The sequence below is a fragment of the Vicugna pacos genome, chromosome 27, assembly GCF_048564905.1.
Source record: "Vicugna pacos chromosome 27, VicPac4, whole genome shotgun sequence".
Classification (NCBI taxonomy): domain Eukaryota; kingdom Metazoa; phylum Chordata; class Mammalia; order Artiodactyla; family Camelidae; genus Vicugna; species Vicugna pacos.
Genome location: NC_133013.1, coordinates 29,729,940 through 29,749,279, shown reverse-complemented (window position 1 = coordinate 29,749,279; position 19,340 = coordinate 29,729,940). Strand labels below are relative to the sequence as shown.

General features: G+C 43.1%; 1 protein-coding gene across 1 annotated transcript; it reads left to right on the top strand.

Annotated features, from left to right (window-relative positions):
* The first annotated feature begins 7,073 nt into the window (after positions 1–7,073).
* Positions 7,074–18,858, top strand: FEM1B (fem-1 homolog B). The gene is made up of 2 exons (XM_006211081.3): positions 7,074–7,999; positions 14,738–18,858. Exons 1-2 carry the CDS (start codon positions 7,752–7,754, stop codon positions 16,371–16,373), a joined length of 1,884 nt encoding a protein of 627 aa, XP_006211143.1. The 5' UTR covers positions 7,074–7,751; the 3' UTR covers positions 16,374–18,858.
* The last annotated feature ends 482 nt before the right edge of the window (positions 18,859–19,340 follow it).

Below are 19,340 nucleotides of genomic sequence, written 5' to 3'. Positions count from 1 at the left end.
ACACAAACACAAAAGGCTATCCTGCCTCTGGGGCCCCTAGATTAGGCATTCAGGGATTTTTACTCCCTGATAGGCAGGGTCAATGCCCCTAATCAGCCCAGAAGTAGTTTCAGAAGAGGGGCCATCGCCCCCTGCACCCCCATAAGATTATGGGAGTAAAATCTCTGAGTGGGGAATGAAACAGGAGGGAAGGGGGCGGGGCACAGCCATTCAAGGAATGACACAGCAATTAACATCAAAATGGCAGAAGATTCAACTCCCAGTAGGCCTTAAAAATCAAGATGGCAGGAGATTTGACATCTAGTAGACCTTAAACTTCATTATATGCTCATTATAACATTAACATGGCAAATGGCACTCCCACGGGTGCCATGACAGCTCCAAGGCTAATCATAAAAGGTCAAAGATTAGGCAGTGGCCACATTCCTGGGAATTCCAGCCCCTTCCCCAGGGTAGTTAGAATGGTCTTCCCACTTGTTAGCCCATACAGTTTGGCAACACAGTGCCTCGTGGCCACATCTCTCACTCCCCCATCTTCAGAGATGGGCCCACACTCTGTCTATGGAGTGTGTACCTACTTTTACTTTAACCTGAGCTCCCAATCCCCACACCTCATGGCCTCTCCCTAGCCTTTTAAAACAGCCCACACTGTAGTATGTATCTGTCTAAATAAATCTATCTTTACTCAAAAAAATATTACACTTAAAAAATATTTCCCTGTATTCCTCAATAAGCATGTGATGCTTTGTAATAAGACAAGCAAAGTATTTAAAAAGGCAGCTCAAAATTTAGCATATTTATGTGAAAGTAATTTGAAAATCATATTGTGCTACACAATTGTGAAATTTTATTAGTGTTTTTCTGGGGCTTTAGAAGCATGCTTGGATTCATGTTTAAATCAATAACTTGGACTGCAAAGAAGAGAAATTGCTTAGTGGGGCCCCGGTTCTGTGCAGCTCCCCCCACAGGCATGCTCCTTCTGTGTGCTCCTGCCCCTCCCCCCGCAGTCCAGCAGCCGAGACCTGTCCGACTCTAACTCCCATTTATTTTCCGTCTTCCCCTCCATCTACCACCCAGCCCTCCTTCCTCTGGTACAAGTCTGGTCTTGCCTGCTGGGCTGAAACATGCCTCAGAAATGGAAAAAGCCTCAAGGCTAGGGCCTGTCTGTGTTGAAAAGCTGAGGCTCAGCTTTGAGTGTGACATCAACACACATAGCGAGTTTTGCAGCAGATTCCAGGCTGGAGGTCTGCATGAGTGGCGCCATGTTTAGGGACTTCTGGACCTGAGCCTTGATGAAATGCTAAAGCCATATGGACAGACACAGGTGAAGAAAGAGCCGCATCTGTGGTGTGGCTTGAGGGCATCCTGTGGTCTCCCTCACCCCAGAGGTCTCTAGTGCCAACTCACTCTCCTCTACTCCTAAGATCTCCACTGTAGGAGGAGGCTCCTGTTAACCCTCTGGGGCAGCAACCTATCCTAATATTAGGACTGAGCCTCTGGAATCAGACAGCCTTCGTTAGATTTGGACCCCAGGCCCACTACTGCTTGGGGATGTCACTTGATGTCTCTGAGCCTGAGTCTCCTGCTCTGTAAACTATGACAAAAAGCACTGACGTATACCAAGCGTATGTCAGGCACAAATACATGTGACTTTCTCATATTAACTCATTTGATCTACCCAACAATCTCAGTTAGGCATGCACTGCTATTATCATACTCATCTTACAGATGAGGAAACTGAGGCCCAAGGTGGCTCATTAACTTACTCAGAGTCTCACAGGTCAGGCAGTATGGCTCAGGAGTCTATGTTTTTAAGGACCAAGTTTGGGAGCCTTACTGTAAGATGGAACAATAGTAGCTATGATTTATCAGGAGCTTATTTAGTGCCAGACACTACACTAAAGACTACACATGTGGAATCTGAAAAAAAAAGAAAGAAAACAGAGGACACTAATGAATTCATCTACAAAACAGAAACAGACCTGCAGACAGAAAACAATCTTACGGTTACCAGGGGAAAGGGGGTGGGAAGGGATAAATTTGGGAGTTTGAGTTTTGCAAATGTTAGCCACTTTATATAAAAATTGATTTAAAAAAAACACATTTCTTCTGTATAGCAGAGGGAACTATATTCAATATCTTGTAATAGCCTTTAATGAAAAAATATGAAAACAAAAATATGTATGTATATGCATGCCTGGGACATTGTGCTATACACCTGAAATTGACACATTATAACTGACTGTACTTCAATTAAAAAATAAATTAAATAAAAGCTATGCAGAAATTTCTCATTCGTTCATCCCACTTGCTATGCATTAAAACAAACCTGGCAAGACCAACTATATACAAGGCCCTCTGTTAAGGGCTGCGCCTTTAAGGGTTACTGTGGCACAGAAGAGCTAAGATGTGTCCGTAAATAACCATGATTCGTGATAGAATCAGAGCTTGATGGAGCTGGCAGAGAGCTTACAGATGATCTGGTTTAAACTCGTTTTTACTGATGACAAGACCTGACTTGCTTTGTTTATAGGGTGTGGGGATTCAGTGAGAAAATGACAACAGCAGCCAACATTTAATGAGTTGCTTGCTCTGTGTGTGTGTGTGTGTTTATCTTGTTCAACCCTGAGAACAAACAGATAGAAGCACTATTATCCCATTTCACAGTTAAGAAAACTGACTGGTGAGTTAAATAAACAATTTGTCCAGCATCGTACAGCTAGCAATTCTTGGAGCTAGGGTGCTGGCAGAGTGGATTCCAGAGCTTGGATACTGAACCACCATGCTGCTCAGTGTTGCCCCCATTACAGAAGGTGGCTAAGAAGCTTAGGAGGCAGGGGCTGGATTGGGTGGATCAGAAAATGTTTGAGACTAGAAAGTGCTGTACAGACAAGAGTAATTATTAGAGGTAAGGATCCCAAGAGAAGTATAAAGTGATACAGAGCTCTGGGGAGCAAAATCAAGGAAGATCTCTAGGATGAGACAGCATTTGCTTTAGATTTGGACCTGTGTTCCTGGGTAGGAATAAGGAATGTCCAGGCTCTGTGGGGAGTAGCCAACTGGGGAAGAATTTCCTCTAGCCCTCCCGCATTAGCACAGGATGGATGATCAGATCAGTTAGTTGGCATCCAGGCCCAGGTGAACTGATCAGGACCGCAGAAATCCATGGGGACCTCCAGTGAGACCCTAGCTGCAGAGGGCAGGCTGGGTAGTGGCCATTCAGAGGAGGACAAAGGGAGTTACAGAAGGCTAGTAGGAGGGTCAGGAGGCAGGGATTAGACAGGTAGAGTCCAAATCTTGACATTCTACCACACTCTAGTTATGAAGCCATGGGCAAGTTACACAATATCTCTATCTCAATTTCTTCATCTGAAGAATGGGAATGATAATAACGGCAGATCCCTCACATGCTTACATAAATTTAACATGCTGATCTGTGTCGAGTGTCTACTCTGATGCCTGGCACACAGTAGGCACTCAGGATGAGCTAGCTATTGTTATTCTTGTTATTACAATCCCAGGGTACCTGACTGGTACCACGATTCAGGGAGAAGTAGGGTTAGAAGAAACAAGACACACGTCTATTTCAGTCTGCTTTCCTAGTAAACCAAAAACCTGGCAGGGGTGAACTGGTTTGGGAAATAACACAGACTAGCTCCCTGCCACTCATCCATTTTAAGTTTTGTCTTCGACAATCATTACACCTGCTTTTCAGGGGAAGGCAAGGAGAGAGGGGAAAAGGAGACAAAGGCCAGTGGGTCACCAATCCTCTGAAACTCGGCTAATAGACTTCTTGTCAGCGGTTTCCTGGTTGTCAGTGATTCCTGACGTTTTCATTTGGTGATTCTGTTGGAATTTCTGAACTCTTGTCAGTTACCCTCCCCAGCCCCTTGCATACTATGGATCTACTCTCCAGCGTGTCTAGAGGCAGACACATTCCTGCAGGGAAAATGCAATTGGAGTGGGAAGTCTTTTCTTGAACAGGTTAATGGCACAACAGAAGTATGACTGTGGGGTGCGAGCTGGTCAAAGGGAGATTAATAGGTAGTGACAGACACTCCTTTGCAGGACTAGACTCAGGAAGGAGTTTGCATGTCACCATCACACCTGCCCTGCAAGGAAAGTAATTATTACCTCCACTGTACAGATGAAGAAACTTGCTCAAGGCCGCAGCTAGCCCACTGAAAAGGGAGTCCAACCCAGATCTGTTCAGTGCAAAAAGTCATCCTCTTCCATTAGCGTACGGGGGAGGGTTGTAGGACTAAAACAAGTATCTTTACTGGTGCTCAAAATATGACATTTTGAATGCACTTTATACAAAATCTGAGAAACTCCATTGACTCAGAGCAGTGGGCTGGCTGACATGGCTTGGAAAAAGGAATGTTCCATGGAAGGTACTGCTAATTCTGCTCATAGGCCACGTTCAATCACCCAGAAACAAAAGTGCTGGAGGTTGGTCCTGTCTTTTATCCCGGTGGAAAGACATTTATTGTCATCAGCCAAACAATCTCCATCAGGATGTAACTATTTGCAGTTATATTTTTACTACCATTCATTTGCTTAGTGGCTTTCTGTCAAGGGGGAAGGGAATAGGTCAGAAGGAACTATTTCTGGGCTCTGACCTTTGGGAAAGCAGTCTTGTCCTATTTACATACCCTCTCTCTGATTTGCCCAACCTGATCACAAAAACATCATCCTCCAAGCCCAGGTAAATACTGGCAACCAAATAGTCTCCAATCAGTCAATGGCTATTGTGCAACCAAGGGGGCCCAGAACCCCACACTAAGCAACTGATAAGTGAAGAAGGAAAGAGCAGCCCAGCGTTCCTGACCCTGGGATGCTGGAGCAGAAGTGAATTCCCATCTGGGAGAGGAGGCCGAGAAGTGCAAGTTCTGAGACCCTCTCTGGCATGGCTCTTGGTCCAGTCATCCCTATTAGCACTTACCCAGTTACACCACCAGACTGTGGTGTCAGCACCAGGATGAACCCTAGTTCATCTCGAAAGGGCGAGAGAGGAAGAAGAAAGTTTCTCAATCAGCAAAGAATAGCTGCATAAATCAGTTCTCCTTGGGAAAATGAAACCAATGGGAAGAAGGGGCCTGTGTCTGGATCACTTTCTTCAAAAGGCTGCGTGTGAAAAGAATGATGCTGGGCAAAAGGCTGCAAGGAGAGGGAGGTAGGGAGGGAGAGGGACAGGGAGAGGGAGAGAATATGAGGAGCCCAGGTACTTCACAGAGCCTGGGAAGTAAATCAGTTGGATGGGAGCCTTCAGGTCACACAGCTGAATACGTCATTGCCTAGTGCTCAGAGGCCCAAAAGCCTGGGTCAGCCTGTCAAGAACTGGAATTTGTTCTAACCCTGGAGCCCCAGAATGATAACAACCAGCCATTTCAGAGACTCTAGTGGCAGAACCCCATCCTCGGCTCTCCTTTCCAGTGTTGTTTTTGTTTAATACGGTAAGGGAGGAAAAAAAATCTGTGTACAGATCTGAAAATAGATAAACTGTGCTGCAGAATGGAGGCGAGAATTTGAGAAGTGACCCATACCCCCACCAACAGCTCTGCAATTGAGACAAAGCCTTCACCAACTAGGATTGGAACGGTGGGGTTCAAATAAAATAATTTATATGAACTTGCTGAGCCCAGCCTGTTCCCTTGGGACCAAATAAATACATTTGTTCATTCTTTCTCTGTGGTAGATATTGTCCATCATGTGTGCTGGGGCTTGGGGAGGGAGGTAGATATTGTCCTTGACGGTGTATGCAGGAAGGCCTCTGTATTGAACTTGTACTTTTTTGTAACTGCCCCACAAACTTCATCACCTCCACTCCTACCATCCTAGTCCAAAACCCTTCCTCCTAAATGGCCTTCCTGCTTTGACTCTCGCTGACTAGAGTTTACTCTTCACACAGCTGCTAGAGTGATCTTTTTTTAAACATAAATCATATCTTGTCACTTTCCTGTTTTAAACTCTTCAAACGCCAACCACACTTGAGTAGAATTTAAACATTTTCCCATGGGTCATGGGGCCCTAACATGACCTGCGCCCCGATGACTTCACCTCCTATCGCTCTCCCTGTGGACTACTAAGCCACAGCCACACTGACCTCTGTTTCTGAACTCACCAAGACTCTTCCGCCCTCAGGGCTTTTGTACTATCTGTTCCCTCTGCCTCGAATACCCTCTGTTCTCATTACCTGTGGTGCAGACCTTATCTGACCACTCACATTGAAATTAGCACCGCCCCCCAATCCACCATCACTCCATTTCATTTGCTTCATAGCAAATGGTAACGATACTAACTCAACCAGTCTTGCCTCTTGTTTATTTACTTGTTTATTGTCTGTTTTCTCCACAACAACACAGCCCCTGAAGGGGCACTGTGTCTGTCTGGTCTATCACTGAATCCCTAGTGCCAAGCAGAGACTGGCAATAGTAGATCTCTAATACTCGTTGGATAAACGATCTTTTCAAATTCTAACAACCTTGTGAGGTATGTGAGAAAACCCGAGTTGTCAAGCTGTCAGCTCAGGATTAGAGTCCTGGTCTGTCTGAACACAGACCTCGCCTTCCTTCCCAGGGTACCTCGCCCCTTTCAATTCCCCATCTCCCTCAACCTTTCTCACACACTCAGTCCCCCTCTCGAGGGAGGCCAGGCCAGGCTTCCAGTCCCTTCTCAGACCCTGGCGCCGGCCCTCAGAGTCCACCCGCATTTCGAGGGCTCACAGGCGCCGCCCCGTGCCCAAAATGAATCTGCCCGGTGCGCACAACCCCCTCCCTGGTGCCCCGGTCAGGGGCTGAGAAGGGCCCGGCACTGCCTACGGTAAAGTGGGACGGGCCCCCTAGCTCGTCGGTGGTAACGGTTCGGCGCCCTCACGCTGTCCCTCTTCCCCGGCTAGGGACCCCCGGGGCCTACTGGGGGCGGGCTGGAAGCTCCAGGCGTCAAGGGCAACGAGGACATCCAGGGCCGAGGTGGGGATGGGCGCCTTCGTGCAGCAGAACCTTTCTTCATCGGGCCTCGTTTGCCCGCCGGTCGGCTTTGGAAGAGACACCGCGCTTAACTGTCCCCGCGCTACCCGCCCCGCCCGGCCCTGTATGCGGAGGCCCGCCTTCCTCCCGGCCCCGAGTCCGGGGTTTCTGCCGCCGGAGCGTTCCGCCTCGCTCAGCGGGCCTCCACAGGCGTGGCCGCCGGAGCCATCGACAGGGTCTGGCGCTTCCGCGCTTCGCGGGGCGAGGGCCTGCGGGTTTCCTCCAGCCGGGGAGGGCGGAGGCGGGGCAGAGGCCTTTTCGGGCCTTAGGCCCCGCGGGCCGGGCCGGGCCGGGCCGGGGAGGACGCGGCCGCCGCTCGCCATCCGGGCGCGCGCGGCCCTCTCGGGACCTGCCGGCGCCCCGTAGCTCGGGCGCGCGCCTGTCGCAGCCGCAGGAAGGAGGGGTCCGGCCTGAGACCTGGGGCGGCGGCCGCCATGCAGATCCCCTCGGCCCAGGGCCGGTGCCTGGGGCGCCGGGGGCGGCCCTGAGCGCGCTCCTCCCGGCCGGGCGGGATCGCGGACGTGCCCCAGCGGCTCGGCCGGCTCTGCGCGCCCGCCTCCCCGGCCGCGCTGCTGCCTGGGTGCGGCGGCGGCGGCGGCGGCGGCCGCCCCTGTTGAATGGGCTGTGAGGGCCCGGGTTTGAAGCGCTGGCGAACGCGGCCTCCGGGGGCGCAAGGCGGCAGCAGCGGTGGCGACCAGACGGGTGCTGGAGTTGGCGGCGGCCATGGAGGGCCTGGCTGGCTATGTGTACAAGGCTGCCAGCGAGGGCAAGGTGCTGACTCTGGCTGCGCTGCTTCTCAACCGGTCTGAGAGCGACATCCGCTACCTGCTCGGCTATGTCAGCCAGCAGGGAGGGCAGCGCTCCACGCCCCTCATCATCGCAGCCCGCAACGGGCACGCCAAGGTGGTGCGCTTGCTGCTAGAGCACTACCGGGTGCAGACTCAGCAGACTGGCACCGTCCGTTTCGACGGGTAGGTACATCCCAGCTCCAGCCTCCTCCCTAACGCGCGCAGACCCAGCACTTCATCGGTCCTCCCCTCCCTCTCTCTCTCGCTTCGTGGAGGTATCTTTTCTCCCATTTTGTACCTCCTGACTTGCCCCCATTAGGCCCATTTCATCTCCTAGGACTAATGTTCCATCCCATGTTTCACTGCTCATACTCATTGGCCCCTACCGCTTATCCCCTCCGTAGGGAAATAGCCACACCTTCTGTCTTGATACCTAGAAGTACAGAGTCTGTGAACAAGCAGTATAGAGGAGGTGGCAGCCTTTTCAGATTTTTCCCTTTATCAGTACCGGGGTTATAGCCGAGATCAGAAAACGGGGTCAGCAGTTAACTTTGAGGACCTCTATTTGATGAGCTATTTGGCCACCCAATTTTTAAGCCCTTCAAGTGAGTGTCCGATAAAGCCCTTAGCGAGTTGTGGGACCTTAAAGTCAAAACAAGCCCCCAGAACCAGCAGCACCTTCAGCTTCTTGAATTGTCATGCAGCCAGACATCCCAGGACATGATTCTGACTCTTCCACGTTGCTGGGAGTAGATACGTTGGCTGTGAAGATGGCACTGGACTTGGTGTAGGAGGAGATGATGCATTCTTAAATTACATGTTATCCTGTGATGATGTGGGGAAGCGTGATAATTTACTGTTATTCCGGGTGGGGAGTTGAAAAATTCATATTGTTACAGTTAAAATCTGCCCTTTGGGTTTAATAGTACATATTTTGGGGTATGATAATTTTGAACACAGGATAGTCAGGTTTGACGTTATCTTTTCTATGCTAGATGATTACAACCTGTTTTACAGATAACAGCTGAAGATTTTGCTTCATTGATTGCATTTGTTGACTTGTACTAGTACATAAGCTGTTCTAGCATTTTCTTTTGAGGTAGATGTGGTCCAAGCATAAAGATATGTATCTTTAGTTTGGGTGATTGAAAACTGGTTGAAACCTGACTGAAAAAAAAATTCTTGATGATGACTAGGGCATTGTTGAATTTTGATTGATTCTTTTTTTAGGTTGAAATAATAAGAGCTTTTTCTTCTGTTTTAGATGAGAGGCAAGTATTTCAGAGTATTGTATCTTAATGAAGTGATGGCCAGCTGGTGGTGGTTACTCTTTGGTACCACCTTTCTAGATGTTAAGGAGATGGCCTTTTTCATGTTAACCAAAGATGGCAGTCCGATTCTCATTTGTTCTCCCTTGCTGGCTCCTGTGTCCCCTCTGTACGGTCCTGCATTCCCACGGCCTTCCCTATCCCCAGAGGAGGGGTGAGGCACAATGACCCTGAACTTGCAGCGCTGCTCCAGTCATGCAGGCCCAGGCCCCCGCGGAGATAGGAACCTGCAGGGACACTGCTGCTGAGGGGCCTGCTGAGGCCTGTTCTGATGAAGGGAGAACAGTGGCGAGAATAAACAGTTTTCTAAAGCATTTGGAAAGGTTTTGCTTCTCTTTCTCAACCATCAAAGAGAAAAATGTTTTGGGGTGGCAATTAAGAGAACTTGAGATGACCGGAAATGTAGCAATGAGCCTGTGTGGTGGCTTGCCTTGCCCAGTGAAATTCAGGGGTTCAATAAGCAAACGTATTTTGAACACCTGCTGTGTGCCAGGCTCTGTGGCAGGGATTGGGTGCGCAGAGATGAATAACATACTGTTCCACTGCGGAGGAGGACCATCTGGCGGCGGGGGGGGCGTGTGAGAAACAGACATAAATGAGTAATTGCAGATGCCATCTAGACATCTTTTGGACTTCTGAGGGAACACAGAAAGAGGAAGTGCTCGGCTTTGCCTGGGAGAATCAGGGAAGGCTTCACAGCTGAGGTGATGTTTGAGCTCAGTCTCAAAGGACAGCAGAAAGTGAAGAAGAGGGGCAGCAGCATGGCGCATTTGCAATGACGAGTGTTCAGTGCAGCTGCAGAAAGGGATGCAAGCCTGGGAAATTAAGAAAGAGACTGCGGGAGGTTGGAGTGAGGTAGAGACCAGATTTTGACGATCCTTGTGTAAAATATGAAGAGTCAATGGCGGGACTGTAATCACAAACATTTCTATCACTTGAGATTTTGTATGAGCCTTCTTCAAGCTATTTTTTTTGTTTATGGATTATTACAAGTATGAACTTATTAGCTGCTATGTCAAAATAGTTTAGGGTTTTTTTTAACTTATTAAAGGCCTATGAAGGGCCCAGCCCTGTGCCATGGAAGATATAGAAGATATAGGGAAAAAAATGTAAAGTTTCTACTTTAGAGGAGCTTACAGATAATTAACAAAAGAGCAGAATTGAAATTCATGGCCACCTTTCTAAACACTCACTCCACTCACTCTGTGAGATTATTTTGCATTTCGTTCCAGTCATTTAGGCATTTCAGAAATAGATGAAGAGAGTGTTACTTGAAAATGTCATGATTTCACTTTGCATTCATTCCAGACATTGTGAAAATGTTAGTCTGAGTGAGGTGTTAGTAATATGAAGTTCACTCAACCCTTGGGGACTGCCTTTGAGAGGCACTTAGCGAAAATCTTCTTTAGATTCCATTGGTCTTGAGACCCGTGGCTGGATGGGGACAGACAGTTTCCAAGTGTGCTGAAGTAGAGGAGTGTTTTCTAATTTTCAGTAGCTTATATACCATCTTGACAATTTTTTGCCAAATCGTTCACCACCTATCCTGTTATATTTGCCTGCTATTTTTCTTTCTAAAGTCTCACTTCTTAGCTTCATCCTAAGAAGCGGCATCTGTGTAATTATGGGTTTGATATGGTACATTTTGTGTGTGTGTGTGAAAGAGACAACACGCACACACAGACATTAAAATAAATCACTTATTTAAAAAAGATATACCTTAGAAAACTAAAGTGTACTCAGAGTAGAGCCTCAAGGGGGAGGGGACCACCCACCTAGATTAAGCCCATGCAGATATCTGAGTCCTTATATACTTTTTGGAGTAACATTTGAGATTATTTTATTTATGGCTTACTGTGTAAAGACCAAAATTGACATAGATGAACAGATAAGAAGAAAAGTTAGGTGAGCGTGAATGAAAGAAGAACCTTTAGAGAATGGGAAGCTGTTGAGAATGTTATAGAAATGGAACAGAACAGAGGAGGGTGTCATGTGACCCTGGAATATTGTGCTGGCTTGAGTTCTGAGGGCCTGACTGCTCTGTGCCAGAGTTTGTGGGGAACTCTTGTCCTAGAAGAGGTTTGCTGACACGGATGGGAAGCAGAACAGGACCTCTGGGAATTCTGAGGCTTCTTGTTGAGTGCTCTTGCTTTTAAAAGTCAGCGCTAGTACTGATACTTCTAATAAGTGTCCAGATAGAGGAAAGGCGTAGGGGCACAGCGTAATTTGACTTCATTCAGAAAGTCACTTCCAGTATACGTATCAAGGAACTACTTTTGATCTAATATATGATTTTAAGAGCTTTGGTTAAAATAAAGTGCTGGTCATTTACATTTAGTGAATTTTTTATTTCCATTTCAAATACTTGAGTCAGACATTTTTATTTAAGGATATAGATGAACTTAGTTTTGTGATCAGAAATGTTATCTTTTATTGTGAAATGTTTCCATCGTCTGATGCATATATTTTGTTTAAAAAGGCGAATATCAGATTAAAATTCCTTGATTTTTAAGATGAAATACGTAATAGTTTGGATTGCAATTTTAGATTGAGCCTAGAAATATCATTGTTTTATAGTGCTTCTCCCATAGGCATTAAGTAAATATTGCATTAATTTGATTATATTTTTATTTATTTTCTGTTATAAATGCTTGCTATTTTGTTTGCTATTATAAATGGCTATAATTTTAGCTGTATTTTATGGACAAAGAAATGCCATAGATGTTGGGATTATAATTCTCTTTAATCTGTTTAATATTCTTGTTTAGATGTAGAAATTCAAAAAATCACTAAGGCTAATGTTTCTGAAGGAATAATCATTCTATAATCCGTTATGCATTGAAATTTTTTGGTCATAAACTACATAAAATTTTTAATGGCCTCAGTATAAACACGTAATTGAAACTTCTTTTTATGCTCCTGTCACATCTCTATATGGGAAATGGAAATTAGATTACATCAGGAAAAGTATTAATCAATTATAAAAATCAAGTGAAGTATATACTTGTAATTTAATTTTTACTCTTAATTAATTCTGTCACTAATTCTGGGAAATTTGAGACCAGAGAAATATTTTAATCACTTGTTGTCTCTTTTTTCCTCCATCTTTAAAATGGGGGTCCTATTTATCTTGTATGGTTATTGCAAGAGTTAAAAGATAATGTATATGAATGCTTATTTTAATGTAACATTTGTTGAGTTTTTATTTAGTTTAGGTTCATGTTCCTGGCATATAACAGTTTTATATTTTTTAAGAGTACAAGGAAACATTGTAACCATGTAAATATAATTATATTAACTATGTATTAATTTTTTGATAGATTATATTAAGTTTTTTTAAAGCTTTTTGAACGGAAACAAATGTTTGAACAGTGACACATACTATGTTTCCTTACATTTGATGCATTATATAATTTCAAAAGTACTTCTATACTTTTAATCTCATGTAAGCCTTTTAGTTATGTATCTGTAAAATGGGCATAATAATAGCATCTACCTTACAGGGTTATTGGGAAAAGGTTAAGAGAATTAAATGAGATATACTGCATATTAGGCACTTAATATAGTATTTGGCATATTGAAAGTATGTATTAGGTTTTTGTGTTTAAAATTTTTCTTTAAATTGATTTGTGCTTCTTTTTAAAATTATATTTATAGTTAAGGTATAACATCTAATAAGGTGTGTAAATCTGAAGTGTACAATGTTATAAAATTTTAATATGTTTACATCCAAGTAATTACCTTCTAAATCAATATGCAGAACATCTATGTCACTGAAAAAGTTTCCCTTGGGCCCTTTCTTATCATTTTCTCTCCTTTCCCCTCCCAGAAGTCATGATTATTCTGACTTCTATCACCATAGATTAGTTTTGTCTATACCGGACTTCCTATAAATGGAATCATACAATGTACTCTTTTCCATCTGGCTTTATATATATATATATATTTTTTTTTTTTTTTTAAGTATATAGTCAGTTTACAATGTTGTGTCAGCTATCTGGCTTCTTTTTGCTTAACAGAATATCTATGAGATTCATCTGTGGAGTTCCATGTATCAGTAGTTTGTTTGTTTGTTGCTTTGTAGTATTCCATTATATGAATATATGGCAGTTTATTTATTCTGTTGATGGATATTTTGGTTGTTTCTGGTCTTTGACTCTTACTAATAAAGCTGCTATGAACTTTTTTGTATAGATCTTCTGGTGGACATTTGCATCCATTTCTCTTCAGTGTACCGAGTGGAACTGCTGGGTCATAGGAGTGGTGTATGTTTAACCTTAATAGTTACCATCAAACAGTTTTCCCAAAGTGTTTGAACCAAATTATGTTCCCACTACCGATTTCCATTAGCAGTGAGAGTAAGCTGCTCCACATCCTGGCCAACACTTGGTATTGTCATGTCAGTATTAATTTTAGCTATTCCAGTGAGTGTGTATTGGTAACTCTTGGTTTTAATTTGCATTTCTCTGGTGAGTAATTATCTTGAATATCTTTTCATATGTTTATTGGTCATTTAAATATCTTTTGTGAAGTATACTTGATCAGTCTCTTCATCCATTTTTTAAATTGGGTTGTTCGCCTTTTTAGTGATTTGTCAGATAAATCCATTGCACGTGTCTTCTTCCAGTGAGTGGATTGCCCATTCACTTTCTTCACAGTGTCTATTGATGAAAAGAAGTTTTAATTTTAGTGAAGTCTAATGAATCATTTTTTTCTTTTATGTTTTATGCTTTTTGTTTTTTGCATTATGTTTAGGAAATCATCATCAAACCAAGGTCATGAAGATAGTCTATTTTTTTCTTAGAAGCTTTTATTGTTTAGCTTTTCACACTTCTCAAATTTTTGTGTGTAGAGTCAAATTTAATTTTTTTTCCAAACAGGTACCTAGCGGCTGCTTCATCCCTATTTATGAAAAAGACTATACTTTGTATGAATTTCAATGGCACTTTTGTCATAAATCTGTGACCTTGTATGTGTGAATCTATTTCTGGAGGGGTTTTTGTTTTTGTTTTTGTTTTTTTGGTTGTTGTTTTGTTGATATATTTATCCTAATACCAGTGATACACGATCTTAATTACTGTATTTTGTTCTCCAACATTTTCTTTCAAGATTATCTTGGTTGTTCTTGGTCCTTTGCATTTCTATATACATTTTAGCAGTTTCTAACACAGTGTTAGTGCAGAGATTGGGGTGGCTTTCTTAACTGATATATTGATAGAAACTGTGGTCCCTGCGGGATGCTGAAAAGGAGGAACACACTTTGCCCTTGAGGGCCTGTGAATCAGCTTGGTAGTAAAGAAGTTACAAAGCACCGTACATTTCCTCTTTGTTTTCTGAAACTTACTTTTGCTAGGAGAAAGTTAGAGGGTCTTTTTTTCGGTTTTTACACTTTAGTAATAACTATAATAGTTGATTATTGAGCTTATACTAAGTGTAAGTACTACGCAAAATGCTTTACTTAAATTACCTGATTTTATTTTCACCAAAACTAATGTTTTACTAATGCTCTGTAGATTGAGGTTTTGGTCAGGGTTTAAATTTTTGTTAGGGCAGTGACCTCCATTTTCTAACTGTGTGTTCTTTTCATGAATAGGTATGTCATTGACGGTGCCACTGCTCTTTGGTGTGCAGCAGGAGCAGGTCATTTTGAAGTGGTTAAGCTTCTCGTCAGTCATGGAGCCAACGTGAACCACACCACAGTCACTAACTCGACCCCGCTGCGGGCAGCATGCTTCGATGGCAGATTGGACATTGTGAAATACTTGGTTGAAAATAACGCCAACATCAGCATTGCCAACAAGTATGACAACACCTGCCTAATGATTGCAGCATATAAGGGCCACACTGACGTGGTCAGATACCTTTTAGAGCAACGTGCCGATCCCAACGCTAAAGCACATTGTGGAGCCACAGCATTGCACTTTGCAGCTGAAGCCGGGCACATAGATATCGTGAAAGAGCTGATAAAATGGCGCGCCGCCATAGTAGTGAACGGCCACGGGATGACACCGTTAAAAGTAGCTGCTGAAAGCTGCAAAGCTGATGTTGTCGAGCTGCTGCTCTCTCACGCTGATTGTGACCGAAGAAGTCGGATTGAAGCTTTGGAGCTCTTGGGTGCCTCTTTTGCAAATGACCGTGAGAACTATGACATCGTGAAGACTTACCACTATTTATACTTAGCCATGTTGGAGAGGTTTCAGGATGGTGATAACATTCTTGAGAAAGAGGTTCTCCCACCAATCCACGCTTATGGGAATAGGACTGAGTGTAGAAATCCTCAGGAACTGGAATCCATTCGGCAAGACAGAGATGCTCTTCACATGGAAGGCCTTATAGTTCGGGAACGGATTTTAGGTGCCGACAACATTGATGTTTCCCATCCCATCATTTACCGGGGAGCTGTGTATGCGGATAACATGGAGTTTGAACAGTGTATCAAGTTGTGGCTTCATGCCCTGCACCTCAGACAGAAAGGTAACAGGAATACCCATAAGGATCTTCTTCGATTTGCCCAAGTTTTTTCACAGATGATACATTTGAATGAAACTGTGAAGGCCCCAGATATAGAATGTGTTTTGAGATGCAGTGTTTTGGAAATAGAACAAAGTATGAACAGAGTAAAAAATATTCCAGATGCTGACGTCCACAATGCTATGGACAATTATGAATGTAATCTCTACACCTTTCTGTATTTAGTGTGCATCTCCACCAAAACACAGTGCAGCGAGGAAGACCAGTGCAAAATTAACAAGCAGATCTACAACCTAATCCACCTTGATCCTAGAACTCGGGAGGGTTTCACCTTGCTGCACCTTGCTGTCAACTCCAATACCCCAGTCGATGATTTCCACACCAACGACGTCTGCAGCTTTCCCAACGCGCTTGTCACGAAGCTCCTGCTGGACTGTGGTGCGGAGGTGAATGCTGTGGACAATGAAGGCAACAGCGCCCTTCACATTATCGTTCAGTACAACAGGCCCATCAGCGATTTTTTGACCTTGCACTCTATCATCATTAGCCTAGTGGAAGCTGGCGCTCACACCGACATGACAAATAAACAGAATAAGACTCCGCTAGACAAAAGTACAACTGGGGTCTCAGAAATACTACTTAAAACTCAAATGAAGATGAGTCTCAAGTGCCTGGCTGCCCGGGCAGTTCGGGCTAATGACATTAACTATCAAGACCAGATCCCCAGAACTCTTGAAGAGTTTGTTGGATTTCATTAAGTGACTGGATATGTAAAATCGTTTAATGTGGTGCTAAAAAGTAAAGGACTTTAATCACAGACAACAGAATTACGTGTTCATAAATTCTGCTTTTCTTTCCACCACCCTCCCTCCCTCCCTGTCCTTCCTTAGTTCTGTATTTGGCCTTCTTGCCTCATATGGTGATTGATGTCAAATACACTTTAAACAAAGCCACATTGTTTAGGTGTAACTATAATCTAAGGTGTTTGGATATTGGTCACTTACCTATTTTCCCTTCTTTCTTTTTTTAAGGAGCATAACATTTTATGTGGCAAGGGACATTTGTGATTGGAAATTGATAATGTTTAACAAAAAACAGACTACAAAGGTATTTCTGTTGGTCCCGTGTCAGCCTGTTATCCTTGCAGCAGTTCTGTGGATTCCATGAAGAAAAACAACTAAAAGGAACATTAGAAGTAATGGAATTTCCAAATGTTCTGCACATGCCAAACTGCTATAGGTAGTTTTCACTCTTCCATTATTTATGTGAAGTGATATAACACATTATACCATCAGGAGGATTTTAAAAAATATAGCTGCAGATTAATCTGAAAAATGTGCTAATAATAGTTACTAATTTATAAAGTTAAATCCATTGAAATTGTTGAATTATGCTGGGTGGTACACACAAAGTTTAGTAATTTTAAAGCAACTTTTCAGAGAATATTGATGGACTGTTTGCCTTTAGGCTTGGATTCTAAAATTTGTCTCTGTATTAATGTAATCTAAACTGCAGCAGTCTGCATCTAACTCAACTCATAGACATGTAAACAGAATGAATGCTGTGTTTTCTGATGAAACAAATTGTCGTAATATAGTTACATGTTTTATTTCTTGTCCCCTTCTCCCTTTCCTCCTGTGTGGTATCTTTTAAAATTGGAAACTACTTTTCCAAGGGCATTATTTGTGCCTCCCTAAGAAGGTGTTTATGACAGGTGAGAAGGAGCCAGGATATTTTTAATTTTTTCCCTTTATTTAGTCTGTGATAAGAAGTAGAAAAATCAATAGTGTGGTATAAGGAATACAATGTTTTTGATGATGAAAATAATTCACAATGCCATTTTGAAAGATATTTCTGTCTGAGAGCAGCAGATTTTGAACCACAATGTCGCTTACTCTGACAGGCTGTACAGAAGTTTAGTTTCTTTGTTTTATTTTCATGGCAACATTTTTACTGTCAGACTAAGGTAATATTCTGTGATTATCCTTTAAGCATCACAGAAATTCAAAAAGGGTACACACTTAACTTCTATTGATGTTAAAAGTGATAAAGAAAGTAAAATTAGGTATATCTGTATTTTTCTCTCTAGTGCCAAATGAATGCCTTAGCTACCCATAGTGCATGGACTGTAAGTGAAGACCTGTGTCTTTTTTCTTTAATGAAAAGCATTATAATGATGTAGCAACATCAGCTATAAACAAACAAAAGAAAAACTTGTAAAGTTTCAGTTAACATTTTATGTATGGTTATTGCTTTGTAAAGTGTAAGAAGAAGGTTGCAGTTGGATCAATATAAAATGTAATGACCAAACCAAAATCAGCACCTAGGGCCTTAAATAGAGATACCCCACGAAGTGGAATACTTTGAAGGATGGGAGGGGACGGCTGGGGGGACTTTGAAACCCTTCCCCCCCCAGAATGCAGGATACTTACACTGCTGCTGTAGTTACGCTTCACGTGTGTTCTTGCTTCAGTCAGTAATGTTTTGATGGTAAATTCTGTCATGGTAATATGCTTCTGTTTTCCTAATCTGAGGTTTGTACAAGGAAGGCTTTTAGGAAGGTTTAAAGGCAAGTATTTGAATGAGCCCTAATTTAAAAATGGCTGGCCGTGATCCTCCTGGTGTGAGTCGGGGGACTACTGTACCGTGCTCTTGGCAACCCTCGGGGCCTGAAAGAGGAAGTGCACATCCTCCAGGTGAGTGAATCACGCCCTTTCCCCCGGCTCGGATCAGACCCTGTGTTTTCAGACTTCAAGGCCTGCTTATTTGGCTGTGATACTTGGTATTTACTTGCTTCCATTACTAATGCGTATGTTTTTTAAACACCAAAACTTAAAGCATCAGATAATGTTGCATGTTTTAGGAACCATTTCATCCCTTTGGCTACCCAGGACCAGAACTATTGTAGCTATTAACTTACCTATAAAATGAGGATAACGATTATCTGTACATATTCAGACATCAAAATTTCATGACACTCGGTGTTCTTGAGAAGGGAGGACGGAATGCTGGGGAGTAAAACTGCTGTTTGAAATGCTGACACAGTTGGAGAAAATTTTTGAAGACCGTGGAATAGACTGTAAACCCTGCTAGTGGTAACTGAGGTTTGTTTTGTTTGTTTCGTCAACTGTAGTATAGCAGTACGTTGTGCACTATATTGCTAAGGATCTAATTCCATCTTGTAAAATAAATTCAAATGTGTATTGTGAAACACCTGTATAAAACCATTTTTGAAACAAGCAATCTACATGACTGTTTTTTTATTTGTTTTTGGTAGAATTACTTTAAAATACCTTTAGTCAAACCCTTCCCAAACTTACGTTTTGTTTTGTTTTGTTTTAAGGAAATTAGGTAAGAGAGGTGATGGCTCTGTGTCTCAGCTGAGAGCTCCAGGCAACTGCCATTTTCTAGCCACTTTTGTCATTTTATGTCTACTGTTGGTAGAATTATGCTGTGGATTGCAAGTCTTCCTTGATAATTACACATTCAGTCAAAACTTCTTGGTCTTCCTCAGTAATTGTCATAAGAATTTGGTTGAATTAGAGGCCCAGGTGGATGAATGCCTGGGCGCAAAGCATGTGAAACCTGGGTTGAGAAAACTGAACTCTTGAGTTTAGGTAACTAATTCAAGGAATGGGCAGCAAATCCATCTCCTCAACTGACAAAGACGGGGGAAGTTTCTGACAGAATTCTGACACAACATAGTCATTTTCCACCCTGGATTG

Excerpts from the sequence above, each read along its gene's own strand:
- FEM1B (XM_006211081.3), top strand. The coding sequence starts at position 7,752 with ATGGAGGGCCTGGCTGGCTATGTGTACAAGGCTGCCAGCGAGGGCAAG. Across the intron at positions 8,000-14,737 it reads GGCACCGTCCGTTTCGACGG|GTATGTCATTGACGGTGCCA; the intron begins GTAGGTACATCC and ends TTTCATGAATAG.